Consider the following 27,624-nt stretch of genomic DNA (forward strand, 5'->3'; position numbering starts at 1 on the left):
CAAGCCCTGAGAATGAAAGGTTAGCAGTTTATTGAAACCAGAGGCTTGTCTAAAAACTGGTTTTTGGATCTATTGTTTCTATGTGGAACTGACAATGGCAAAAAAAAAAAAAAAAAAAAAGTTTACCCTTAGGAAAAGAAAGCGTTTTCTTAATATTTTTATTTATTTATTATTTATTTATTCATTCATTCATTCATTCAGAGGCAGAGACACAGGCAGAGGGAGAAGCAGGCTCCATGCAGGCAGCCCGACGCGGGACTGGATCCCGGGTTTAGCAGGCTGCGCTAAACTGCTGCGCCGCCAGGGCTGCCCAGAAAGCGTCTTCTTGAAATCAAAATGTCCAAGATTTTTCCAGCTACCTACTTTATTTACCACTAAATCCTAAGAAATTCAGATCAGAACACTGCAGAAATTAGCAGTTAGTCCTACATGAAAGTTAAGAGTAAAACTTGTAAAGTTTTACCTAAACTTGGGGTTTTAAAAGAAACTAGTGTTACTATTAGTTTGATCACCATAGATTCACTTGTAAGCATCGCTACTATAAGTCAGTTAAGCCTGTGTAGACCATCCAGAGCCTTATCCAGGGTAGGGGGCGTATATAATAAAAATCATGGGGGGATCCCCAGGTGGCTCAGCGGTTTAGCGCCTGCCTTGGGCCCAGGCATGATCCTGGGGTCCCGAGATCGAGTCCCGCGTCGGGCTCCCTGCGTGGAGCCTGCTTCTCCCTCTGCCTCTGCCTCTCTTTCTGTGTCTCATGAATAAATGAATAAAATCCTTAAAACAATAATAATAAAAATCAGCATGTAACTGAACGAGCTCATTAACCCTCAGCCCCCGTCGAGGGGCTGCTTTATTAGGCCATCGGGCGGGTGGGGAGTCGGGCGGGCGTGGGGCAGATAAGGCCGAGGCCACACGGAGAAGACGCAGGAGTCTGAATCGCTATGCTGGGCTGCCGATCACGCCCCTTCACGGAATAGGAGTCCGTGTTTTCTGGTCCCGAATAAGCACAAAAGTGTGTTCCCTGTGACCTGCTCCACGGCCTGGGGCGGTGCCGGTGAAGGGACCTCCTGCGAGGCTTCGCCGCACCACGTCCCGACACGTGCCGACCCGCCTCCTGCTGCTGTGGGAGCGTCGGGCGGACACGGCCCCGGCCCCGCCCCCGCCCCGGCCCCCGCCCGAGGGTGCTGAGGCCCGGCGCGCCCGGTCTCACTGTCCGCAGCGCCCTGCCCGGAGCCCCCGCGCCCGCGCCACAGTCCGGCCCCACGGCCCCACGGGGAGGTCCCTCAGGATCTGGAAAACTGCCCCGAGCCCCTCCGGGTGTGCCGAGCGCGCGGCAGGCCGCTGTGGGGCAGACGGCGCTCGGGGCGGGCGCCCGGCCGCACTCGGCTCCGGCCTTCCGGGCGCTGTCCCGCAGCCCCGCCCCCGCCCGCCGCCCGCCGCCACGCGGCTGCCCGCCCCGCTGGGCCTGGCGGGGGGGGCCGGGCGGAAGCGGCGGCTGCGGGAGGGGCGCTCGGCGGCCCGGCTGCTCCCTCCCGGCGACCGCCCGCTCCGCGCACGAGCGCGCGTCCGGAAGCGAGCCCCGGCGCTGGGCGGCGCCTGCGAGCGGCCTCGGGCGGGCTCGGGGCGGGCTCGGGGCGGGCTCGGGGCGGGCCTGGGCCTCGCTTCCCGCGGCGGCGGCGGCGGCGGCGGCGGCGGCGCCCACCCCGGCCCGGGCCCGGGAGCGCCAAGAGCCGGGCGGCGCGAGGGCCATGCCGCGCCCACCCCCCCTGCGCCCACGCCCCTTGCGGCCGCCGCTGCCGCTGCTGCTGCTGCTGCTGCTGCTCCTGCCGCGGCCCGGCGCCCCGGGAGCCCGCGACGACGCGAGCCCGCCGGACGGGGCCCGGGAGCCGCTCCGGGGCCTGCGCGAGCAGCTGAGGGCGGCCGCCGCCCTGTCCCGGCGCTACTGGGCGCTCCTGCGCTGCCGCGTGTGGCCCGACGACTGCGAGCGCGACGCGGAGGCGCCCCCGGGTGAGAGCGGCCGCCGGGCTCCGCGGGGGGGGGGCGGGGGCGGGGGAGGCCCCGGACGGCCCACACCTCCCCGAGCCCCAGCCGGGCCTGCCCTTCCGCGCCGGCTGCTCGGCTTGGAGGACGCGACCCCGCACCCCCGCAGCCGGGAGGCCGAGCCGCGCCGGGAGGCCCGCAGCCTGTCCCTGACGCGCGGGGCGGGCGGGCGGGGCGTCGCCTCGCTGCCAAGGACCAGGCGACCCCGGAGGCTCCTCGCAGCCCGTGGGGATGATTCTAGGGCCCTCGTGCTGGGGGATGCAGTCCTGCGGGGCGCCGGGAACATCTTTCATTTACATCGGAAGATTTCTAAATCCCAGTGGCTTTTGTGGTGTTGCGTTTCTTTTGCTAACGCCGAGGGTACTCACATTGGCGTTTGACGAAAGAACGGCGAGGCCCCGGGGGTGTCTGTGGTCACGTGGTCTTGGAAGTCAAAGCAAGTAGGAGGAAGGACCATCACCAGCTGCTGTTCGCCTCCCTGCCGGACCGCAAACTCGTGGGCGGGCCTGGGGCTTGTGGCGCAGGGCTTGAGGCACATTAGTGGAGTAAGTTGAACCTTTGAGGGAGCTGCACTCCTAACAAGGGCCATCTCCCAACTCAAAGTTGGGGGTGCCCACTCCTGCCCATTCCCCCGCAAGGTGTGAGGAAGGCCCAGGGAAGAGCAGGGAGGAGTAGCGCTGGAGGGAGGACAAGGACAAGAACTGCTCAGCTTGGTTGCAGGGAGACAGTGTCCACCTTCCCCGAGGCTCTAGGCTCCGTCCCGGTCTCACAGCTCCCACCTTTCCAGGCTGGAGCCTTCCCCTGTTGGGCCAGCAGTACCTGGCCATCCTGACCTCGTGGTACTGCAGCTTCCAGGATTGCTGCGACAGTGAGGACTGCAGGATCTCCAACAACTTCACAGGTTGGACCTTGCGTGGCCCTAAGGCTGGGGCCAGGGGCACTGCCAGGGTGCAAGGGACTTTGCATCATCCTGCCCATAGCCGACAGCACATCCTCCGTGCCCCACTGTGGCTCCCGGAGCCCCCGTTTCCAAGCCCTGTAACCTCATAGCTGGAAGGAAGGAGGGGCTAGCAGAGGACTTGGAACACACTCGCTGTCCTCGACAGGTGTTTGCTGAATTGAATGTATTTGTGTGAGGGGATCCCCACAAAGCAGTTGGGGGGTCCTGAAACATCTGGGTGGGAGCACCTTCATGGGCCGGGGGAATGGGGTTCCTTCTCCAGGCAGGATTCTGCCAACCATTCTGGGGTGTCTTCAGGACCCTTGGAAAAGGTGATTCCCTTCTCTGCCTAAATCCGATCTTCCAAAGTAGCCTTTGAATCCCTCCAGGCTGCAAGGTCTGCCCAGTGGTTTCTTATTCTGAGGCCAGGCAGTTTGAATAGGTGACCGCCCCCCCCCCATGCCCCCTTCCACCCAGAGATGTTCAGAGGTACCCGGTCTCTCAGCCGTTGCTGAGCCTGGTGGTGGGGATGGCACTTGTATGCACCTCACCGTGGCTCCTCTTCCCGGCTGCTAGGCCTAGAATCGGACCTGAGCATACGACTGCACGGCCAGCATCTGGCCCAGGAGCTAGTCCTGACCGCAGTGAAGGGCTACCTGGAGCTGCCCCGGCCAGACAAGGCCCTGGCACTGTCCTTCCACGGCTGGTCTGGCACAGGCAAGAACTTCGTGGCGCGGTTGCTGGCAGAGAACCTGTACCGGGACGGGCAGAGGAGTGACTGTGTCAAGATGTTCATCGCCACCTTCCACTTTCCTCACCCGAAGTACGTGGACCTGTACAAGGTGAGGCCGGCCAGTGCTGGGGAGCTTTGCCGGCACAACTGGGGCTGGAAAGAGGCTCCAACAACCCGAGTTGTGGGCTTCTGGCACTGGAGGGAAAGCCTTGAAATCAGCCCTGCCCTGCCAGGAAGTGGCCTCAGAGAAACGTGGGCATAGGGATTGGTGGCCCTTGTGATGGGACCTGTAACCCTCAGAGACACCCACTCCACAGAGATGAGGGCCTTCACATGTGGGAGGAAAGATTCACATTCAAACACCACGTGTCTTGGGCTCTGTCTCCTTACCGGCCGTGCTTGAGACCAGACGAAGCTTAAACAGAAAATCCACGCATTAGTTGTCCCTTCCAGAAGTAGTGGTAATGTTGCAGGAAATGTAGAACAGAGAAAAGCAAAAACCTGATCATTATCGCCACACACAGACACAACCACGGTTAGCATTTTGGTGTGCTTCCTTCAAGTTTTATATCATTGTGATTAATGTTAGTGAAAAAGTTGCATATTCTGCTTTGAGGTGGAGGTGGGGGGTGAGAGGGAGGGAGAGGGGGAGAATCTTAAGCAGGCTTCACACTGGGTGTGGAGCTGTGATCAAGAGTCAGATGCTTAATGGACTGAGCCACCCGGGTGCCCATATCCTGTGGTTTTTGTTTGTTTGTTTGTTTTTTTAAAGGAAGCCATAGCATGTAAGGTTTTCCATGTCTTCTCCAAGTGACCAACAAGTAGATGAACAAAAATTGTCCTTGCCGCCTCTGCTATTTTGGGTTCCTTCCATTCAGAGACATAGTATTTCAAATAAGCCAGACGATGACCAAAGCCCCATTGCAGTGGGACAGAGGTCAACACATCTCTCTTTGGCTTGCGGGCCCACTGTCCGTGGTGCATTAACCCAGGAAGATGACGTAAGCCCCCGAGGATAGAGACTGCCTGAGTCACCTGGCAGCCGCCGCGCGGTGTGGGAGGGCAGAGTTTGGGTGAAGCGTCCTCAGGGCTGGTGGCTGGCGACTAGTCAGCCAGGCCTGCCCAGTTAGAACAGACTGGCTTTGTGCAGAACTGCTGTGGATCTCAGCTGCCCCGCTGTGAGAACTGACGTGTGCACGCTGTCTCTCACCACTGCACATCTTCTCATACACACACACATTTGGGTCAGAATCAGGAAGGTTAGAGGTGGCTAGAGTGTGTTCTCTGCTGACACCCACACCTGGCACAGGAGCTGGCCCTGTTCTCCTGGCGAAGCCGGCAGAGCGGCATGTGTTCAGCTGAGAGCTTTCAGCGATCTTGCTTGGGGTGGGGTACCCCAGGTGCCAGTTAGCCAAGTCCCAGACAGGTCTCACCCAGGCTTCTCCCCTGAGATCTCAGCCTAGCCCGGGTGCTAGGGAGCACTCTGCTCCTGGGAGTTCCAGACGGGGGACTGTGCCACGTCCAGGCACTTGCACCTGCTCTGCCTACCTCCCCTATATTAGAGCCTGACTCCTACCCCTAGGGAGGGTGATTGGACGTTTGTTTTGGGATGGGACCTCATCTGGAATGGCAGGGAGCACAGCTAAGGCTGGGGCCTGTTTCCAAGGCCAGCCAAGCCCTCTTCCTCTCCACAAACCTCAGGGTGCATGAGAATCACCCTGGAAGCTCATTACAGATGTGAGCCCTAGGCCCACCCCCAGAGGTCTGGATTGATAGTCCTCAGATAGGACCCCAGGTGATCCATTCCAGATGCCCAGCCAGGGCCCTCAGGGCTGGAGGGTGGGAATGAACTTCCCCTGTTCCCTGTATTCCCTGCAGGAGCAGCTAACGACTCAGATCAAGAAGACGCAGGAGCGCTGCCACCAGACCCTGTTCATTTTCGATGAAGCCGAGAAGCTGCATCCAGGACTGCTGGAGGTCCTCCGGCCACACCTGGAACGCCAGGCTCCCGAGAACCACAGGGCTAAGTCCCGGAAAACCATCTTTCTTTTTCTCAGGTGAGGTCAGGAACAGTAGTCCGGAGGGCTGGGGAAGGGGCAGGGGAACGCTCTGTCCAGGTATGCCAGCTGTGACCTGGAAGTCAGCTGACGAGGAGGGCTTCCACGCATTCCCAGGCCGCAGACCCTCTTTCACAAGAGAAACCCAACACAGGCTCCAGTACAGAAAACACAAGCCTCATTGCTTGGGTGGTAGCAGCGGTGGGGAGCCGGAGGTCTCTGGGGTCCTGCCCTGATCCTACCGCCAAGGCCCTTGGAAGGACTCTGCCTCCCACCCCTCCCCTGCCCCATCGCAGACAGACCACCTGAGGAGAGCAGCTGTCCGTCATCTATCCTCCCCCCTCTCCATGGCTGTCTTAAGTGCTGAGGCTCCCTTCATACTCCCTAGGGTGCATAGCCCCGCCCCGCCCCCCCCCCCAGGGAGGGACCATTCACACACTAGGAATCCCCTCTTAGAAGGGCACTTGAGGGTTTTTTTTGTCTTTTCTTTTGATGTATGATTGACACACAGCATCAGTTTCAGGTGTGGTACGTGAGTCAATACGTAAGTCACGTATTATGAAATGATTGCAGTAAGTCTGGTTAACACCCATCATCATACATAATTACACAGCTTTTTTCCTGTGATAAGAACTTTCAAGATCTACTCTCTTAGCAGCTTTCAAATATACCATGCGGCATTATTAACTACGGTCGCCAGGCTGTGCTCTACATCCCCCGACTTACTCGTTATTTATCGCCACCGGCCTCTGGCAACCAGCAATCTGTTCTCTGTATCTGTGAGCTTGGGTCATCATCGTTGTTGTAAGATTCCAAGTATGAGTGAGATCATACGGAATTTGTCTTTCTCTGACTGACTTAGCATGACCCCCTCAAGGTAGTTGTTGCAAATGGCAAGATTTCATTGTTTTATGGAACTTTATGAAATACCCGTGTGTGTGTGTGTGTGTGTGTGTGTGTAGCACATTTTCGTTTCCATTCATCAGTAGGCATTTAGATGGTTCCCATATTTGGGCTAGTGTCAAAAATGCTACAGTGAACATAGGGGCACGTATATCTTTTTGAATATTTTCGTTATCTTGGATAAATCCCCAGAAGTGGAACTGCTGGATCATATGGTAATTCTACCTTTAGCTTTGTGAGGAGCCTCCACAGTGTTTTCCACAGTGGCTGCACTAGTTTGCATTCCCACCACCCATGCACAAGGGTTCCCTTTCTTTCCTCCACATCCTCAATAACACTTGTTACTTCCTATCTTTTTGGTTATAGCCATTCTAACATGGTATCTTATTGTGGTTTTGATTTGCATTTCCCTGATGGGGAGTGATGTTCAGCATCTTTTCATCTACCTGTTGGCCGTCTATATGTCTCCTTTATGTCTATTCGGATCCTCTGAATAGAGGATCTATCCATGATTTGCAAATATTTCCTCCCATTCAGTAGGTTACCTTTTCGTTTTGTTGGTTTCCTTTGCTATGCAGAACTTTTTAGTTTGATGTGATCCCGTGGCTTATTTTTGCTTTTGGTGTCAAATCCAAAAAATCATTGCCAAGACTGATGTCAGAAAGCTTACTGCCTAATTCTGAAGAGTTTTATGGTTTCAGCTCTCACATTCAAGTCTAATCCATTTTGAGGTTTGTTTTTGTTTGTTTGTTAAAGACTTTACTTACTTGTTCATGAGAGAGACAGAGACAGAGCAGAGAGAGAAGCAGGCTCCTGGCAGGGAGCCCAATGCAGGAGCCGATCATGCCCTGGGATCATGCCCTGGGATCATGCCCTGAACTGAAGGCAGATGCTCAACCGCTGAGCCACCCAGGCATCTCAATTTTGAGTTAATTTTTGTGCATGGTGTGAGGTGGTCATTCAGTTTCATTCTTTTGTATGTGGGTGTTCAGTTTTACCAACACCATTTATTAAAGAAACCATCCTTTCCCTGTTGTATATTCTTGGCTCCTTTGTCACAAATTAATTGACCATTTATGCATGGGTTTATTTCTGGGCTATTTTGTTCCACTGATTTATGTGTCTTTTTTTTTTTTTTTAAGATTTTTTATTTATTTATTCATGAGAGACACAGAGAGGGAGACAGAGACACAGGCAGAGGGAGAAGCAAGCTCCATGCAGGGAGCCTGATGTGGGACTCGATCCCAGGACTCCAGGATCACGCCCTGGGCTGAAGGCGGCGCTAAACCACTGAGCTACGGGGGCTGCCCTATGTGTCTGTTTTTAAGCCAATACCATACTATTTTGATTATTGTGGTTTTGTAATATAGAATATAATTCATATACTGTGAGTCCTTTCTTAAAAGGGCATTAAGTTTTCAAAGCAGCACATTTGTTGAAAATTAAGTACAAACTGTCCTTGAAAATTCCCAAGGTAGACCCAGTTGGATGATAGTGTCCCACTAAGTCCAGCATGGCCGGTTCTTTCTCCAGCCTTGGTAGGTCTGTTTCTCCTCTGATCACAAGAGGAAGTCAAAGTCACTGGCTTAAAATCCAGGGTATGATGTGTTGAATGAAACACTTATACTTTCACACCTGTGCTGAGATCTGCACCCTGACCATGCAGGACTCGTCACTTAACCATTATACAGTATTTCAGTTTTGCGTACATTTGCAAACATTTGCATATGTTTGCATATACATGTCTGTAAGCTCTGGCAATGGCTTTGTAAAAAGTGGATTGAGAAATCAGCTTGTTCAATCCTGTCTTTTTGTGGTGGCTTCAAATGGGAAAGTCCTGCCCAAGGTCTGTTAGAAGTCAAGTTTGCCTTCCTGTTGGCCCAGCCCAAAATGCTTCACAAGCCACTTCTTCCTCAGAGTGGAAGAGTAATCAATTGCTCCTCTGCCCGCAGCCCCCTTCTCACTGGTGACAGGCCTGTCCCTGCTGGTAGGGACTTTGCTTCAGTTTTGTGTGCACCCTGTGAAGGTGGAAAGATAGGGAGTCTGGATTTTCCCCTCGCTTGGACATGTCTGGAACATGTCGAGGAGCAAGGAGTGGAGGCAGATCTTGTGTCATTGTGAACCCACAAGACAAGATGGAACCAGTTGAGACTCCCTGCTGGGATTTGTGTGTGCTTACTGGCCGTGTAGGAGCTCAGCATCAGGGAGGGGGTGCCCCCGAGGTGATTTGAAAAGACAAGCAGAGAGAAGCTGACCTTTCCCCAACTTGAGCTGCAGTGCCAGGGCACTGATTTCCCACTGGGTTCTCAGCTCGAAAACCCTCACCCCTGCCTGTGCCAGCATTTCCTAATGCGACCCGGGTGACCTTGTAGTCTCTAGGCAAACGTTTGCCTTTGTGGTATTTTAGTCATTGACCTGCGGGCAGTGTCCTAGTCCCCTCTAACCCTGCCTTTCCCCCAGTGACCTGGCCTTCATGCACTGTCTGAGGCAGGGTTGTCACCAGTGAATGGACAGGAGGCTGGGGAGGGAGCCACCAGGGGAAAAGACGTCCTGTGGGCCTGTGCTCAGTGGGGGATGGAAAGGCCACGCCAGCCTCTGGGGAAGATGTGCACCTGTGACAAGGACATGAGGATGTGTCCTCCACTGTGCCGGCCTTGGAGAGTCAGTGGTCTTTGACAGGCCCGGGTGCCCACCACCCAGAGCCCTCGGGTCAGCCAGGCAGACCACGTGGCTCAGCGCCATCCCATCCAGCATGCAGAGAGCAGTTACTTGTAAGTCCTGAAGGTTTCTGGGTACAGATCTTCCCGTTTGCAGGGGGATTATGGCCCAATAAGCACGTTGTAAGTTGAAAATGTATTTTAACACGGCTAACCCACCAAACACTATAGCTTAGCCTAGCCTCCAGTGCTCACAACACACACATTAGCCTACAGTTGGGCAAAATCATCTAACACAAAGCCTGCCTTATAACAAAATGTTGACTGTCACATGTAATTGATAGAACGTCGTACTGACAGAAACAGCATGGTTGTGTGAGTGCAGAATGGTGTAAGGGTATCAGTTGTTGACCCTTGTGATGGCGTGGCTGCCTGCTGCTGCCCAGCATCATGAGGAAGGATCAGACTAGCTCAGGAAAAAATCAAAACTTAAAAGATTCCTTTGAATGCTTACTGCTTTTGTACCATTGTAAAGTAGAAAAATCCTAAATCGGTGACCATCTGTATTCTAGGGATGGGTCGGGGAAGACAGTAGTTCAGTCTCCGGGCTTGATTTCTACAGTGGCCTCACCCGTGTGCTGAGGACTCTTATGTTTGAAAGAAAAACACAGCTAATTTGAACTGTTGGTGGGAACAAGTCCCATTAGTTGAAGGCCAGCAGTCCATTCCCGAAAAAACTCCTAAACCTGCTGCTTGAAGTAGGGTGCTAGTGGCTCTGCAGTCCTGCTGCCATGGTGGTGGCATGTGATGGCAGGAGGGAGGAGGCAGCAGCTGAAGCAGGGTATCCTGGGCAGTAGGTCGAGGGCCTACACTAACGCTGATGACTTTTATCTGTTTCTGCCAAGTAGAGAATGTTCTTGGGGACGCCTGGGTGGCTCAGCGGTTGAGCATCTGCCTTCAGCTCAGGGTGTGATCCTGGAGTCCAGGGATCAAGTCGCACATCGGGCTCCCTGCATGGAGCCTGCTTCCCCCTCTGCCTGTGTCTCTGTCTCTCTGAATAAATAAAATCTTAAAAAAAAAAAAATGTTCTTGGAGGGGGTCTTGGAACTCTGGAGATCAGAGCTCTTGTCCTCTTCTCAGTGAAGCAGTAAAGGGAAAGGGTAAATAATGTCTGTTCTCTTTGGGCTGATATCAGGGAAAGAATAGAAAGAGTTCTGAAGAATTGAGAGAAAAAACAAAATGTAAATTGTTCATGGAATCAAAGGCCTTGTAAAAAAATTAAGAAAAAAATAAAAAATAAAAATAAATAAAATAAAGGCCTTGTACCCCAGCATGTGGAAGATGCTTATAGAAATGTGTATTTGGTTAAGATTTTATTTATTTGAGAGAAAAAGAGAAAGCACAAGCTGGTGGGAAGGGGCAAAGGCAGAGGGAGAAGCAGACTTCCCACTGAGCAGGGAGCCCCACATAGAGCTCTATCCCAGGACCCTGGATCATGACCTGAGCCGAAGGCAGACACTTAACCAACTGAGCCACCCAGGTGCCCCAAAATATGTATTTTTTGACCACTGAATTTAAGGTGACCTAAGGGGTCTGGTCCAATTCTCTTATTTTACAAATGAAGACACTGAGGCTCTGATTAATAATTGGGTGTTTATATCTGTTCTTTTAAGAAAGACTTGGCAAATTAGGTTTAGGGTTTAAGAGTTCTGGAGAGGCCTTTGAAGTCCCCTTCGTTTGGGATGTTAGGGCTAAAGGCTGGAAGAGGACATGTCCTGTTCCAGAGCCAGGGGACTGCTGGTCTCCAGAGGTACTTCAGACACCTAGGCAGCTGGTGACCTGGGAGGATATGGAGAACGGAGGTGCTCCGGGAAAGCCACATCTCTCTAAAGGAGCAATCCCGGTGTCTTGGTGGGGGAGATAAGAGCCACCCCTCACAAAGATGAAGACGACACAGGCTATGGAGGAGAAATTGAGAAGGGAGATGGAAACAGTATAGACAGAGGAGTCGGTTTGTTTAGTCCATGTTTATTGAGCACCGGATATGCACTGTGCTAAACACTGCAGCGCACTGTCCTGGGGCTGAATGTGTGCATCCCACTCCTCTCCCCGGATGCCTGCCCTCCAGCCCATCCACAGGTGCACCTGCCCATGCCTCCCTTGGGGAATGCAAGATGGGGCAATCCCTTGGCAGGGGACGGCTCTTGCCTCAGCTGATGTAACTGTGGTCACTCGTGGCATGTGGGGCAGCAGCTTCCCTACATGCAGGTGTCAGGGGCAGTCTGGCTGAACTTGTCCCTCCTGGACTCTCCTGCTGGGACTCCGGTCCCCTGGGAACATGAGGGGCACACAGGCACCTAGGGGAGGGAGGCATGCACTGGAGCACCAGGCAGTCCTGGTTCATCCATTGGCGGAGGCAGGGAGAGAACCACTCAGTTCCTGTGTCCTGGAGCCTCGCACAGAGCCTGGCACACAGGACACACACATGTGCTAAACAAGCAGGTAAATGGATTACGTACCTGCAGGTGTCAGCTAGCCAGAGCTTCCTGAGGAGGGAATGGGGCTACTCCCTCCCTCTGAGGAGCACAGAGGAAGTGCTGCCAGCCCCAGGTTTCCACCTCTTCCTCCCAGCTTCCCTGGGGGTGGCTCTCTCTTTTTTTTTTTTAAGTTTTATTTATTTAAGTCACCTCTACACCCTACCTAGGACTTGAACTCACAACCAAGAAACCAAGCAAGGCAGCCCTGATTTCTTCTCTTGTCTTCGTTTTCTTTCATCTCTCTAACCCAGTCCTCACTCTTATGCTTTGGCCTCATAATTCCAGTGGCCTAATGACATCACAGCCCCTAGAGAGGTTGTGGGCGGCATAACACACTCGTGTGTGTAGATCCAAGCTTTCATCAGCACCCTTCTACGTTCCCACCACTTGTCAGCAGCTGGGGGCAGCTCACAAGAAATGCTGTGTGCCTCGAGGACTTCTTTTCCCTTGCTTCTCCCATCCATCAGTCACAGGGTCCTGGCAGTTGGGCCTCCTAAACCAATTCTTAAATCCTTCTACCTCTCAAAATGGACTGTTGCCAAAAGCTCCCTGATCTGCTTTCTGTACCCATTCCACGCCTCTTCGGTCCAACCCCTGCGGCCCTAGAATGAGGGTCACTCCACCCGTACACTGCCAAGTTCAAACCCCTTCAGTGGTTCTCTGTGGCCCGTAAGCTAACTCCTGTGTATGTGGCACAGAGGCCTCCTCACAGCCCACGGGCCTGCACCTGCCTTCAGGCCTCCTAGTCATCCCTGCCGGGACACACAGGCTGCCCAGCTGCGCTCAGAAGCCTCATCCTCCCTCTTGAGTCTTCTCCTTGGGCCTTAGGTGCTCCTACCGTAGTGGCTGCTTTGCAGTCCTGGAGTCACAAGCCTCTCCTTCCCCACAGAAGTCAAGGGAAAGAACTACATCCTACCATTGCGGTGTTCCGTGCACCTAGCACAGCCTGTGTGTGTGTGTGTGTGTGTGTATGTGTGTGTGCGCGCGTGTGTGTGTCAAAAGGGCGCAAGACAGAACAGCATCTTCCGTGCAGACTTTGGATTCGGACAAGATCTCCCGGAGAAGCCCCATCACCTGTGCAGTGGCTTCAGTGGTCAGTGTCACTAAATATAAAAATCAAATTTGTTAACAAGCCCTTGTCTCTTTCAGTAACCTTGGCGGCAATATCGTCAATGAGGCTGTTCTGAATCTGCTTCAGGCCGGAGGGTCCCGGGAAGAAATAAAATTGGAACACCTGGTGCCCCGGCTTCGGGCCGAGATCGAGCAGTCCACAGGTAAGCGGCTCCTGGCCACACAGAAGCCAAGTCTCTGGTGACGTGTCTGTGTTGGAATGTCGGCTTCTGAGGTTGACAAGACACGCAGGACACACCATATGCTCGTTGTCAACTCCAGGCAGACACAAGAGAAGGACTGAGAGAGCTGAACTCCTTTCCTGAAATGCTTTGAGGGTAGTTGCCCCAGCCCTGGAAACCCAGGCAGTGGTCTGTGAAGCCTGTGGACCCCTGAGCAAGAGCGTCTGTGAGCTCGGTGGTTCATGCCTCCACCTTCTGCTGTTGAACAAAACTGTAAACCTGCAGTCAGTGTCCCAGTGGCCCACTTCACCTACAGCACATGTTCTCAGTTAGCCACGGCACGCTTTCCCACAGGAGACAGTGCTGGGTAGTTCTTGACACGGGCTTTAGGGTTGGGGACACCTTAAAACTCCAGCTGGGGTCAGCCCCAGTAGGCGTCATGTAACTCTGGTCTTGGTTTCAGATAGTGGCTTTGGCCATAGCTGTCTTGTCAAGGAGAACCTGATTGACTTCTTCGTCCCCTTCCTGCCCCTGGAGTACCGCCATGTGAGGCTGTGTGCACGTGACGCTTTCCTGAGCCAGGAGCTCCTGTACACAGAAGAGGCACTGGATCAAATTGCCAAGATGATGGTGTATGTCCCCAAGGAGGAACAACTCTTCTCTTCTCAGGGCTGCAAATCTATTTCCCAGAGAATTAACTACTTCCTGCCTTGAGGGCTAGAGGAAGACTTCCTGAAGCTGCCTGCCTTCAGCTCACAGGACCCTGGGGCCTGTCAGGGCACTGTCTGGGACTAGGAGGGCAGGAGGGGCGGGGTGGCCTCCAGCCGTCACACACAGAAGGTGTATAAAAAGGAAGGCCTTCAATCAGAAGCAGAGCCAATGTTTTAAATCACTTGGTGCCTTAAAGAGCCACGTTCCAAAATGCGGGCCAGGTGGTTGGAGAAAACCACATGCAAGATAAATCCCAAGGACTTACTAGCATCTCAGTTCTTGCTTGCAGATGCCTGGACTTGGGTGTGAGGCCTGAGGTTGGAGGACCCTTGCTGACAGGAAAGGGAAAATTCAGTTCTGCTTACGAGTGGCAGGCTGTGCACCTCAGGTTTGCAGGGCAGGTGGGTCAGCTTCAAGTTGTCGCCAAAGGGAAGCTGAGCAGCTTCTGTCCGTGAGCAGAAGATCAGCAAAGAGCCTCAGGCTGAAGAAAGGGTACGTGGAGGAAGAATATATACACAGGTCAGTGTAGGTTAAGACTTGTTCTCTTGTAGATTTAAAAGAAAAATTTAAGCTAGGGGCTTTGACACGGCTGTGTCACATGTAAGGATTAAATTTTGTATTTTTCTAAAACCCTCGGCTTGCTTTCTTACTGAGACCTGGTAATCATGCTCACTCAGTGAAATTCCAAAAGTGGGGTCATACTGACAGCGGAGCCAGGACAGGGGTGCACGCTGGCGCTCACAGAGCTGACGGGGTCACCACCTGCTCTGCTAGTTCACTTCACTCGACTTCGGGAAGTCGGCTGAACTGGGTGAAGAGGCTTTCACAGCACATTGCTCTTAGGTGAAAACGTCACTCCCGGGCTCTCAGCTCTAAAAACAGAAAGTCATTTTTGAGGTTTGAATGGCCACGTATAAACGCGTACATTGTGTTTCTAGACACATGGGGTGTGTTCCGTGTCTCTTCCCTTCTCTCGGTTCTTCACTTTTGCTTCTTGGAATTGCACAGGGGTCTCTGCTCTTACTTTTGTCATCACCTAAAGTATCCCCTCTTCATTAAAGCCCTCCCCAACCCTCTTACCTTTAGCCCTGGAAAAACAATGATTTGGGCTCGTTCCTCCCGTTTAGCCCTTCATCGGACTCATTTACCCAAGTGTCTCGAGGTCAGGGTGTATCTAGCCTGAGCCACATTATGTGCTCAACTTTCAAATATGTGATGAAAGGAACTTTTCTCACCACCCGCGGGACAGAAGCAAGTTCAGCCTCACTGCACAGTAACATGGGGGGCAGTCTAAGCCACGAGCTCGTTGTCTCAGTCTGGAGTATCTCGGAAAGATGCAGGCCACCTGATGCTGTTACTACCCCTGCTCTACACTCTGTGAGTACACACTAATTGATTTTATTTTGAGGGAGGGCGTGAGCAAGCATAAGTTGGGTGGGGGCGGGCAGAGGGAGAGGCCTGATCCCAGGACCCTGGGGACCCTGAGATCAGGACCTGAGCCTAAGGCAGAGGCTGAACCAACTGAGCCACCTAGGCGCCTCACGTAATAATATACTTTAAAAGGATATACTCTCTTCAGGTTTCAGAGCCACACAACAGCTGACACCCTTTTAGCACTGGTGTGCCATGTTTGATGTAGTAAATACAGGGTCTGACCCTCTTATACCTCAGGGACGAGGACAGGCAGCAGAACGCCATGGTTCTGCACACTTGTCTGGAGCCCGACTGCCTGGACCGCAGTGCTGTGGCTCAGTGACTTAGCCCCGTGAGACCACAGAAAGCTACGAAATGCAGCCGAACCTTGCTCTCTACCTTTGTAACAGGGAGCATCACTGTACTTCCCTCATAAAGCTGCTATGAGGATGAGACAAAGTCATCTTTCTAAAGTGCTTAGGACTCAGAGCTTGGGTGTTTAATAAAGTACAATCTAAGAAAACTGCTGTCACTTGGCCCCATACTCCAAGCCAAGGCAGGGGCCTCTCCCTCCATGCTAGTCTGTGCAGTCCGGTTGAAGTCTGTTCTAGGTACTCACCGTCTGAGAACTTACCATGTGCCCCGTGTGCCCTGTAGCCATTACCTCGTGTCAGTCTTAACAATGACTGTGGTGACAAGGAGACAGAGGCTCTGAAAGGGCAAAAAACTTGCACAAAGTCACCAAGCTAGTCAGTGGACTGGAGAGGTTCGACCCAGGCAGTCTGACTCCGGCTCCAGCTCCTATGCTTTCCCGCAGCCAGTGACACAGCCTCAGCTGTGCAGAATGTTACAAATAATGCAAAAGAGGCAGAAAATCACAATGGAAGTTTCTCCTCAGGAGACTCAAAAATAAGATTTCCCTACACCAAAAATGGGCAAAAGGAAAGGACAGCAGGGGGAGCGAGAGGAGCTGTGTTAGCGGATGTTCAACAGCTCTTCCAACGGGACCGCACCTGTGTGCCAGGTGAACCCAGCCTACTGCTACCTAACCACAACGGCACTTCTAAAAGCAAGGACTCACATTTTTAAAAAATTGAAGAGTAAGCAAAACGAGAGTAGAACGTTCTCTGTGACATTCTACATGTGCTCTGTTAATGCTACTTTGGCTTTAAACTTTTGCAGAACCTATTTGGAATTGTCCTCAGAATAGACTTTGAGAGAATTAAGGCTCTCTTTTCACCTTATGTTAGCCAGATATACACGCATGTACACACATTACCCACCGTCTGTACTTGCTGGGCTCCAGATGCTGCCTTTAGCCGTTTCCAAAAGGCATAATCCATTGAAGAATGAGTATTCTCTCCTCCGGGAGGAGATGCTAAAGAATGTGTCAGAGAGATGTTGCTAAAACCAGCTTCTTTACCTCACACACTTCTATCTTATTGTAAAGAAAGAAAAATTCTGCAGATTCCCGCTCAGTTAAAATTGGGGGAGAAACACTCCAATCACAAGCCTACTTTGCCAATAAAATATTGCAACCTTTATTTAAAATAAAACACAAGTTGGCAAGCCTTGTGAGACAACAGGCAGACAGCATTCCCCTTTCAAGGGCCTCGTTTATTTACATCAAGTTTAACACTGTTAGCAGTTCACAGTCAGACAACAGGGTGAGAGAATTAAATTAGAAAAACAAAACACCTGAAAATATATTACAAGAACAAATACCTGACAACACTGGTAGTGTGACCCATGATTGATGTGTTTTCAGTTAAATCCCATATTGTCTCACTGTGTCCCCTCCGCAGTGCACACCAGGCCTCACCCCGTGTGCACCCACCATGCATACACCTGCAGAGCGTGACCTTTGGTATAAATGTTAAACAAGTTTTAAAGAATCCTATGTTTTAGGGCAAAGTTCTGTCAGCCACCATGAAATGTTCCAACTTGTTTTTGTCAAGCAAGCATAAAACTGGGTTTCTCCACTGATAGTCATTACAGAATCGGATTGCAAAGAGGAAGAGTGTGGGGTCCGCCCAGGAGACCGGGGGTTCTGAGGATGCATAAACAGCTCAATCAGCCTGTTCATGGCAAACACACCAAACCAGGGCACAGCTTCTATTCACCACAGGGAAAGATCTGGGTAACTCCTCTTTCACCTACTCCTCTCCTTTCTTAGCACGACAACGGTGTATGTACAAGACGTGGACATAACACATACCCTTCTCTACAGATCTGAGATCTGAAGGTTTTCAAACATATGCCCTAAAGAACTCTAAGATGAGTACCTCATTGTCCTTTCTAGTTTCTGAATACTAATTTCTCTGAAGAACAATCACCCTAAATCAAGGGGATTTCTCAAGATCTCAGAAAATTTCTCTCATAACGGAATCCCAAGAACAGTGGCCACAGTGAAAAACGGCTTGTCGAAATGGAGGCAGGCTTGGCTTACCTGGCCTTCAGCTACCGGAAACCTCTCAGTCTCTTGGCATTCTTGCCACTTTCAACACATGGTATGGTACCTCTGAATTGTGAAGAACAGTATCTGGGATTCACCAGTGAGGACACTAAAGCACTACAGGATCCTGCAATATCTTCTGAATCAAGAATAAATTTATTTGGCATACCTGTGTTACTGTTGTGTTACACAACTGATGAAAATTATCCCTACATGTGAAAATTTTACTAACTAGAAGTCCTATTCTCCAGTTCAAGTTTATGGTGCTTAATTACATGATTTAAAATTCCTATTCTGATAAAATTTTCTATTTCCTTTCTTAAAGCCTGCTAGCACTGGACAATTCACCTCCACCATGTCCTAAAGAATTGACCAGAATGCTCCCAGACCTCAAGTCCTGCATTTATAGCTCAGTAGTCTGGAGTGACATGCAGGACCCAGAAACTTGCTCCTTTGAGTAAAACAACCAAGAATTTCACAGAACAGACACTGAGGGCACGTATGGGGCGCGATCTGAGGACAAAGTGGCCTAAGCTTTTGACTTAATGGAGACAGCCCTTCCTTGAGATGATGTGCAGGTTACATCAGTTCACATGCCATCTGTGACCATGGGCTGCTCCAGGGCCTTGCTACTGTGTTCAGTATGTGTACTCAACAGTGGGAAAGTTAAAGGATGTAATTCTTCTAAAAGAGGTAAACAATTTCAAATTCGTAATTGTACATAGGAGCAAAGAAATGCTCTTGGAAGGAGGGAAGGGCCAGTTAGAACAGCCTTCCCCCAGCTCACCAATCAGGATGGAGAAAAGTGCAGTCTCTCACACACCATGTGTGTGGGGAACATCTCAAGCAGGGATTCTCACCGACCAGGGCTTTGAGCCACCGCCACCCACCTACCAGTTCTAGCTCACTCATCATGCAACATCAACCCAGCTTACAAGTCTCTCCTCCGCAACACACAAAACCCATCTCTGAAGGCACAATCCTCTGAATGACCTAGAATCAAGATGACCTGCTTTGGCCTCCTCACTCAGGGGGAAGCATGCAATCTTCTTACCCTGATTATCACAAGGTGGAGCCTCCCCTAATGTCCTGTCCTATGGATCTAGGATACTGAGTTAGAAATGAAGGAAATATCATCTTATATATGTGTTATCTCAAGAGGAAATGTACACCTCTGGTATGGCATGAGAAACAGCAGCCCCAGAGCAGAAACTCCTCTTTTTGGACACTGCAGTAAACTTCACATAAGACAGACTTGGAGCCAAGACAGTCATCTGGGTAGATGCTCTGCGCAGGAGGCCCATTCCACAGCCCTGAAATCCACCCACGCTTTCCAGTAATACAGGAGGACAGGGAATAGCAGTGAAGTTCTGGCTGGAACAGAGCAGGTAACAGCAATCACTGTTACTGGAGGCACTTGCCAGAAAAAAACCAAAAAAAAAAACAAAAAACAAACCTTGCATTTTTTAAAATTCTGGTAGTTGGAAAACTGGAACTCTCTCCAAAAGATTTAACTATCCTAACTGTTAAGAGTGGGACAAGCTTTCGAACCAGCCCAAGGCTTCTCCTCTCTGACTAGCAGGGCTATGGCCAGCAAACGGTTTTCTGGGTTGTCACACAGAACGTACAGGCATCTGTGGGGCTACCTTTGCCTGCCTTTGTCAGAAGGGCATAGGTCCCTTGGAGCTGCCTTTCCTTCTCTCTTTCCTGCTCCCACACATCCCAATCCAAAGCGGACATTTACAAAAGAACTGAGCCACTGGCTTGACAGAAGCTGAGACAGAGATATAGACAGCTGGAGGTCTATTAATTCATAAGAAGAAACTTCCATCCAGAGACCCATCTACATAAGAAAACTGGTTGTAATAAATGCTTAGGAAACAGAGATGGATCCCAAACCAAGGTAAAACAAGTTAATGCCAAGCGAGATAAAACCCAAAAATCGTTATGAACAAAAACGCAGACAACCCTGTCAGCTCAATCTGAATTCCTGTGGAAGCATAGCCAGACAGTAACAATGACAACAAGAGCTAAAACTGGAAGGGAGAGGTCAGAATGCAGTGTAGCTAGAACTCAAAAGTGGCCACCAATGCAATTTACTCTGGGGTATTTTATAATCTAATAGGCAAATTGTGTTTAGCTACTCATTTTAGGAAAAACACGCACATACAGATGATGAATGTCAAGCTCATTTCTAACGGGAGGAAATCCTAGAAAACTAATTCCCAAAGTGCACTGGTTGTATGGCCATCCAATCCCACCTGTCCCCTCCCCACCCAAAAAATCCCAACGAAACCACGCTGGACATCGGTTAAAAAGACACTGTCAACATTAACAAGTAAGAGTCTGCTCCCACCATGTTAGGATGCTAAATGGCTGAACATGTTGTGGACAAGTGTTCAAGGCTAAGAAGAGGGCTTTAATTCTTCCTGAGTCAAGGTCCCTGGAAGAGCTTCTTTATTCTGGAGTACATATTACTATTTTTTAATGATTATAATTAAACCAGAAAGTTGGTCCGTAGTTTTCTGAAGTTATTCGGCGCTGAGCCACAATTTTAGCAAAACACTTAACTATACCTGCACATATTCATTTAGCAGTTTCATATTTACAAATGTGGTAAGTCACGGGGGTGATTAGTCAATCAGCATCTAACTGTCTGATCTTCTAAACAGACATTAATAATACAACCTTACAGTTAAATTACATTTGATACTTTCCTCAAAGTGCTTTCATATACATTACCTCATAGCCATTAAAATGATATGGAATAAAGTCATTTTGTTTTTAAGAAAAAGGAATGTAGGACTAGGTTTTTTTAAAACTTAACTTGATATTTCTTTATAGCAAAGTACAGACCACTGCTGTGTTGCTGAGGTCTGTCCAAAAGAATAACCCCATACATTTTTTTTTTTATATCACTGAGCTCTACTGAATGCCTGCTTTGCTAGTGTTGCCATTATTCAACATTCAAGGCCCTCGAGGTCAGAGTGCCAGGAGTGTGTGTGTGTGCTTTAGAAAGTGTGCGGCACTGTGCAGGCTGATTGTCTATCTGAGCCACTTTTTTTTTTTGGCAGTGTCTCACAAGGCAGCAGTAAGGGCAGAAAGACCCCACAACCAGAAAGTCAAGGGACCTGACCTTAGCCTTGACTCTGCCACTAATTAAGATAATGGGCAGGTAACTTCACCATCCTCTCTTCCAATTTCTGAAGCTATGAAGAAAAGGGTTGGGGTACCAATGGTGTTCCGGCAGTGCTGAATGTCTAAAACACTTGGAGGAATTCTTGGAAAATACACTTGCTGAGACTTCACCCCACTGGGAATTCTGATCTGGGATGAGCCAACACATCAGACTGTTTGTTAAATTCCAGAGATTCTGTTGCACATCCCTGGCTAAGACTCACTAGACTAAGTGTTAATAATAGTAGTAGCACTGAACATGTATGGAGTGCTCATTATGTGCCAGGCACTCGAGCTAAGAATCTTATATACATTATCTCATTTAATCCTTACAACAACCCTGAGGTAGTTACTATTATCATCCCTGTTTTCCAATGTGGAAACTAAGGCTCAGGAAGGTTAAATGACTTGCCTTCTAGACTGGCTTCAGAGTCTCAACTCTTAGTCACCAGCTATACTGTATCCTTTGAAACTCAAAAGCTCCATGACTTTAGTTAACACGGGCTATGCCTTAGCAAAGTCAGCATCTTTTATTAACTGGGCACTATCTTACCAGCCAATTTTCAACTGAATTGTAAGAAAATTCTAATTTAAACCCCAAAATGCAACTGGGAAAGGATCTCTACTCTAATGATATCAATGAACAGAGGTCATTTGGAAAAACACTAAATTTCTTAGGGCCAATCTTTTTTAAGGCTATTATCTCTGAAAATCACAATGGAAGTCTGTAGGAAAATAGACATGCTTTAATTTTACACAAAGCCTTTTATGAAAATACTTCATGTAAAGCACAATCAAGATGTATTTTACACAAAACACTGCATTTTAGGGTAAGAAATAGAAGCTGAAATCATATTACCTGTACATGAAAGGACTCAAGCTGAGACAGCCCACTGTAGGCATATATACCCACTTTAGAAAGTTGTCAACAACTCATAGAAGGGCTTTTGCTCCTGCTTTGCTTTTAAACTAGACAGGTCATGCTTTTAGTCTTGAGCAGTTTTCTCTGCTGTGAACTCAAAACTTTTAAATTTATATAAGGTTACTTTAAAAAATCTGGTCCTTTTCAATTAGAAAAAGGAGCAATCTAAATGATACTTTTATAGTGAGTTGACAGTGCCTCTTTCACCTGAACCCTGAGCCTTCAATACTGAAGTCACACAGTTCAAGCATCATGTGGACGGGCTGTGCTACAATAGTTAATGCCGCTCTGGACAGTGTTGAACAAAAGCAATTTATTTCATAACTTAGTGAGCACCTACTGTAGGCAAGACAGAGAGCCAGGTGCTGCCCCTGAGTGAGACACAGTCCCCACCCTCAAAACTGTTCTGCGGTGAGAGAACCAGGGAGCTTACATACACTCAGTAGTGTTCCTCCCAAGGCTTATTTTCAGAGCTCTCAAGGAAAGATCCCTTGCTTTAAAAAAAAAAAAAAAAAAAAAAAAAAATCCCCTGAAAAAACAACAATTATAATTAATCCCTCAAATTGCATCCCACAATGACGGATAAACTTAAAAAGCAGCATAATATTCTAAAGTTTTAGCTGTCCCTGCCCACCCTTAAAAGGCAAATTGCTAAAACAATTTCAAGTTTATGGAAATGACTGATGAAGGGGAGTGGCGAAGAAGGAGGTGGGAGGACCATGGGCCGACATCCAGGTTAAAGGGAACTCTGGTCTTCTCGACCGACCACTCAGGGAAGGTCAGCCAGATTGCTCACTGCCTGTGCTGCATCCTGTAGGTAACCTACAGTCAGGGCTCACCCAAGCCCTGCCAAGCTCAGGACTGTCTCTTCCCTTCTCATCCTCCTCCTGGCCTGAACCTCCTCTGGAGCAGCCACAGCAAGAATCAAGGGTTTCCTTTCTTTCTAATGAAAACTCAGTTTCCTCCTCAGAGAGGACAAACGCTGTCCAAAACATAGTTTTGCCTCCTCAGTATTCTAGCCCCGTTAGCATCATCTCAGCAGTTCCACATTTCCATTATCTGCTACTGAGCAAAGAAGAGAATGAAAACCATTGAACGCAACAACGCTGCACTGAAGTGGCTCTCAAAGGGATAGCTATACACTTATTCGCAAAACACCCTGGAGAAGATGTAGCATTACCTTCCTTTAACAGATTAAGAGATGGGGCTGTGGCTTGACAGTGGAACGATAACAGAGGCAGGAAGAAAACTCACAGATCACCAGTGTTCAACTCCTATCTTCCTAAGCTAATATTCGTTTGGGAGGAAAAAATTATTTATTCTTTTGTATCAGGTTCTCCATGGGCAGGTGAGGGGTGGTGGTCATAAAGCTTTAAAAAGAGAATGAAGTATTAAGATTAGACCTGATATCAAGAATATTAATAATATCCAACTGCTTAGGTTCAGTTCAATATGATCCTAATTAGCTTCCATAACTATAACTAAATAGGAAAAGGCCTAGTTTTCAAAGGCAAAACATATTTTGGGGTTAAGTCATTATGTTTCTAGGGTTTAATCAGTATTTCCTTGAAATGACCTGCCCCTTCGATTATGCATTCTTCAAAGAGAGGTGAAGTGACAAAATAAATATCAAAGAGTATTCCCAGTACAGTATTTACAGACAAGCACAACCATGAGGGGGAAGGGGCTATGTGAAGGGAGAAGAGTAGGTGGGAGTAATTGGGGGCAATTCATCTGAAATTCACGGAGAGTGAAAGAATATTTCTCCTCCTCCCTACCTAGCCTGGGTCTACGGTGATGAGGGAGGTGAAAAGTACAGAGAAATGGCCATTGGGACCAAATCAGCTTCTCAAGAACACTTAAAGTCACAGACCTCTGGAGCTGGCCAATGGATTCCAAGAAGAGACCTCCTTCCCTGGCATGTTAACCGATAAAGAGATGCAGAGCTGCTTAATTCCTTGGCCAGTATGTCGGTTTGCAGGGGCACGGCATCAGAAAAGGATTCCCAAGAGAGCCTGTACGTGACCGCTGTTTTCCATATCAACATTGATTAATGCCCTGAATACTGCCAGATATAAAGGAAGATGGCCCACCCGGAAGAGAGCAGAGAGGAACCACGAAGGAGACCCCTATGCCTACAATTTATAGATGGGCACCAGCGAGCTAAAAACCAAATCCCGGTCCACTAGGAAATAACCTATGAGGGGGAGAAATGACTTCTGCTCATCAGTGGAGATGTGAGGAGGAAGTTTCAATCTCCCTGACTACTTCCTAGCATTCTTTACTTCCTGCACCAATTAACATGCCCATGGTAAAAAGGATGGGAGCATGCCCTCGCAGGCTGACCTGCAGCTTCGACTATGGCGGTGAGCTCTGGAGAAACAGCTGCTTTCAATGGCCTCAAAGGAAAGGTTCCCCTCGGTAACATTCCCAGCTTTCCCTTCTTCACTCCCACCCGATTCATTAGGTGAGGTGGCACGTGACCACCCGCCAGTACCTCCTGGAGCCCCAAGTCAGTCCCCTTCTGTGGGGCGCGGAGTGAGCACCCCGGCCAGTCCACAGTCTGCACACAGGCCTGCAGCCTGGCCCAGAGCAGCCCTGTTTACCCACCACACATCATCCCAGGTAAGAACGGATTGGACTGGGTTCTCTGTGGCCTGGCAGACACATGTTCCCTGATGTTCCAGGGCAGCTTCCAATCCTGTCCACCACTGCTCTGCCCCCATTTCATTTCCCTGTCCTATGTGTTTTGCTTTTTGTTATTTTTGAGATGAACCTGTAAACGTGAGAACTCAGAGATCTGAGGTACTTCACATAAACACACTCAAGTATCAGTCTTTCATTTTTTGAAAACAAGAACACAGGAAAACAAGCCCCTTTCCCTCTCCCCTCAGAAATGTGAGCATCTTCCCCTGAGGCTCACAGTGGCTACCTCTGCACCACATCACTGATTTCCTGGACACATGACAATAAGTTATTAAGGACAGGGTTTGCCCCGGACACCCCGGCAGCAGCTGAAGACACCTGCAGCTCCTGCAGGCTGAGTTCCAGTTTGCTCACAGCCTCTCGGAAGGCAAATTTGTTGCGAGTTTGAGGGATGCAGTCCACATAGCCTGAGCAGTAGTCGAGTAGCTGGTGTCCCGTGTCCACCAGCTGGCTGTTGGGCACAGGTTCCGTGATTGCACTGGACAGTAGGTCAGCACATTCCAGCAGGGCCTCTTTGCTGATTTTGTCTGCTGAGATTTTCTCAGCCACCTGTTTGGTTTTTCTCAGAGCCACTTTAGTACCTGCTGTGCCATTAGCCATTTTGGCTGGTGAGATGGAAGATGTGGGCAGAGGCACTTGAGGTGGAGGCATCACTGGCCTCCCAGCTTTCCCACCGATGGGCACTGCCCCCGGAGCTGCCTTCTTCCCTCCTTCCTGTGTTTCTGGCGTGGGCTGTCCTGCAGTCGGGGCAGTGGGCTCTTCCGTGGAGTCTGAGCACATGGACGGATGCTGCAGTAGTCTCATCACTGGGGGTGGGGGTGGGGCACACTTTGGTTTTACCCGTCGGGGTCGGTCCTTGTCTCCAGAGGATGTGACCTGATGCTCAGATAAGAGTTTGAATTTATTGCCCTGAGAGTCTGTGCCAATGAGCTGCACGTCAGCTGGAGTGTGCTTCAGAGTGGGTGAGATAAGGACTGGCACTTTGTGGTTGTGAGTGGTTGGGAGGGCTGCTGCAGCCTTGGCTGGAGAAGACCAGCCTGTCTGCTCGCCATCCTCTGGGACTCCAGCCATGCCAAGTCGTGCTCCACCATTCCTCTCCTTGCTCTTTGGGGCAGCTGCCACTCCAGCCACCCCCACCGCTGGAGAGTCCTTCTCTGTAATGGCTGGGTCCCCAGAGGGGGTTCTGAGAGGAAGAGCCGTGGCTCCTCTGGGCAAAAGTTTGGCTTTTGGTCTCTCCCTGCTTGGAGCAGCACCTTCCTCTGATTTTTTTGGAAGCATATCATTGGCCCTGTCCACATTCTCTTCTGGCTGAGAAGAGGTGGACACTGTCCTTTCCAGCTGGAGTTTGGACCTCTGGCAGTTCCTGGGAAGGGTCATTGCCATCCTATCCTGCTCTGGAAGCCCTGAGGACATGGAAGATGTAGAGTTTGACCTTGGAAAAGGCTTGGAAGTGTCATCACTGGCTGTGGGTTTACCCGCTCGTAAGCCCAGTGTCTTTTTGATTAAACGTGGTGTAAAGAAGCCTGTGATGCCAGACCACCCACCCCCAGCAGTGCCACTGCCCCCGCCCCCGCCACCATCGTCATTACAGAGGTTCCTCTGTGCAAAGCTCCCCCCATAGCACTTGGGTGGCACCAGATTCGCCTCTTGCTGGGCAGGAGTGAAAGAGAACCCATCAGCATGCTGTAGAGAAGCAACAGATGAGAAGTTACCCGTGAGTTCATATTTCTTGTGGGGTTGATTCTCCATTTCTCGGAAGGAACTGCTGCGTTTAGGGGGTGTGGGAGCATTTCTCTTTTTCATGAAGGAGCTGAAGAAGCCTCCCTTCCTATCCCTGGTGAAGCATGTCTCTTTGGCATCTTCCAAGAGGCTGCTGGGTGACTTGTCTCTTTGTTTTCGAGGCAGTGCTGGGGACCCACTAGGGGCCTGTGCACCTCTAATGAACCCTGATAAGAAATGGCCAATCAGTAACGTTAAAGACAAACAGTGATTCCATTACACTTGAGTAACTATGGTTAACTATAAGAGTTTTGTTAGTATCTCTTAAATGTCAGGTATTAGTAGGACTCAGAAGAAATTAATAAATATGTTATCATTTTACACCGATGAGTGTTACAAATACAACATGTGATATAACTGGGAAGAAACAACGTGCTGGCTTTCACCTTGGCTATTGTCTATTCTCTAAAAGCTACAGCATGCCCTGGCCTCATCTATCAGGCTCAATGAAGCAGTTTTTCCCAGAAACTGTCAAGAGGTAACTGTCTGAGATTGGAGAGTTGAGGAAACAGGGCGAGAAGCCAAGTAGTAGAACGGACGGAAGAGATCAGGACTAACGACGCTGGCACCCCAGAACCAAGGACAAGAGCAGGAGCTGGTTTAATGCTGGCCATTCTCTCCTTGGGGAAGACGGACAGCAAAGTGGAAATAAAGGATCAAACCCCAAGGTTCTGGAAACAGTTTAATTCTACCCGCCTAGTGACCCATACCTGGTGCTGAACTGGAAGCAGAATTTTCTGTGGTGTCCTGTGCCCCTTCGATATTCTCCTTGTTCTCCACCTGCTTCTTCAGCGTCCGGGTCTTGGAAGGAAGTATTGGCAGTCGGGGCAGGTATGGAACAACAGATGAGGAGGAGGCAGCTCTCCCAAGCTCCTCAGCTACCTCTGTGAGGAAGATAAAGGGACTGATGAAAAACAATTTCAGGACACAGAAAAGGTTTTATTTTCAGAAAAAGTATACAACAGGAAAAAAACTGGAGAAAAGTACTAAAATATACAATGGAATCACAGAGTATGTACTCTTTTATGTCTGGCTTCTCTTGCTCAATATTGTGACTGTGGATTCATCCACATTGTTGCATGTGGCAGGGGCTTTCTCTCATGGTATATTGTTCAAAAGTGTGAATATACCAAAATTAATCCATTCCTCTTTTGATGGATACTTAGGTTGTTTTTAGTTTTTGGCTATTGTGAGTGAATATGCTGCTAGGAACACCCTGCTACGTGTCTTTTGCTTCAGAATTGTGTGATTGTCTGCTGGGTATATACCTAGGAGCAGGACTGGTTATAGGGTGCACATAAT

The 27,624-nt window shown here is 49.8% G+C and overlaps 2 protein-coding genes across 12 annotated transcripts in view; one reads left to right on the top strand and one right to left on the bottom strand.

The window, feature by feature from the left end:
* The first annotated feature begins 1,728 nt into the window (after positions 1 to 1,728).
* TOR3A (torsin family 3 member A) lies at positions 1,729 to 14,500 on the top strand. Of its 3 annotated transcripts, none has more exons than XM_072830822.1 (6): positions 1,729 to 2,007; positions 2,828 to 2,941; positions 3,557 to 3,822; positions 5,592 to 5,770; positions 13,017 to 13,141; positions 13,623 to 14,500. In XM_072830822.1, the coding sequence occupies exons 1-6, from the start codon at positions 1,749 to 1,751 to the stop codon at positions 13,871 to 13,873; spliced, it is 1,194 nt and encodes a 397-aa protein (XP_072686923.1). In that variant the 5' UTR covers positions 1,729 to 1,748; the 3' UTR covers positions 13,874 to 14,500. The 3 variants fall into 3 exon arrangements, with proteins under 3 accessions (XP_072686923.1, XP_072686924.1, XP_072686925.1); XM_072830823.1 differs by having other exon boundaries at positions 13,627 to 13,804; XM_072830824.1 differs by lacking the exons at positions 13,017 to 13,141; positions 13,623 to 14,500 and adding an exon at positions 10,239 to 12,057.
* Positions 14,501 to 16,800: 2,300 nt separating this feature from the next.
* Positions 16,801 to 27,624, bottom strand: part of ABL2 (ABL proto-oncogene 2, non-receptor tyrosine kinase) — a 115,223-nt gene continuing 104,399 nt past the window's right edge. For 5 of the 9 annotated variants that reach the window (XM_072830808.1, XM_072830810.1, XM_072830812.1 and 2 more), the window contains 2 exons: positions 27,033 to 27,206; positions 16,801 to 26,489 (listed from right to left, as the gene is read on the bottom strand). In XM_072830808.1, coding sequence (XP_072686909.1) covers positions 24,766 to 26,489; positions 27,033 to 27,206 — 1,898 coding nt within the window. In that variant the 3' untranslated portion in view covers positions 16,801 to 24,765. The remainder of the gene's footprint in view (positions 26,490 to 27,032; positions 27,207 to 27,624) is intronic. The other 4 variants (XM_072830813.1, XM_072830815.1, XM_072830816.1 and 1 more) reach the window with 1 other exon arrangement.

The sequence above is a fragment of the Canis lupus genome, chromosome 6 (assembly GCF_048164855.1).
Source record: "Canis lupus baileyi chromosome 6, mCanLup2.hap1, whole genome shotgun sequence".
Lineage (NCBI taxonomy): Eukaryota > Metazoa > Chordata > Mammalia > Carnivora > Canidae > Canis > Canis lupus.

Coding starts and splice junctions, on each gene's coding strand:
- TOR3A (XM_072830822.1), top strand. CDS start 1,749: ATGCCGCGCCCACCCCCCCTGCGCCCACGCCCCTTGCGGCCGCCGCTG. Junction 2,942..3,556: donor GATCTCCAACAACTTCACAG/GTTGGACCTTGC, acceptor CCCGGCTGCTAG/GCCTAGAATCGGACCTGAGC. Junction 13,142..13,622: donor CGAGATCGAGCAGTCCACAG/GTAAGCGGCTCC, acceptor TCTTGGTTTCAG/ATAGTGGCTTTGGCCATAGC.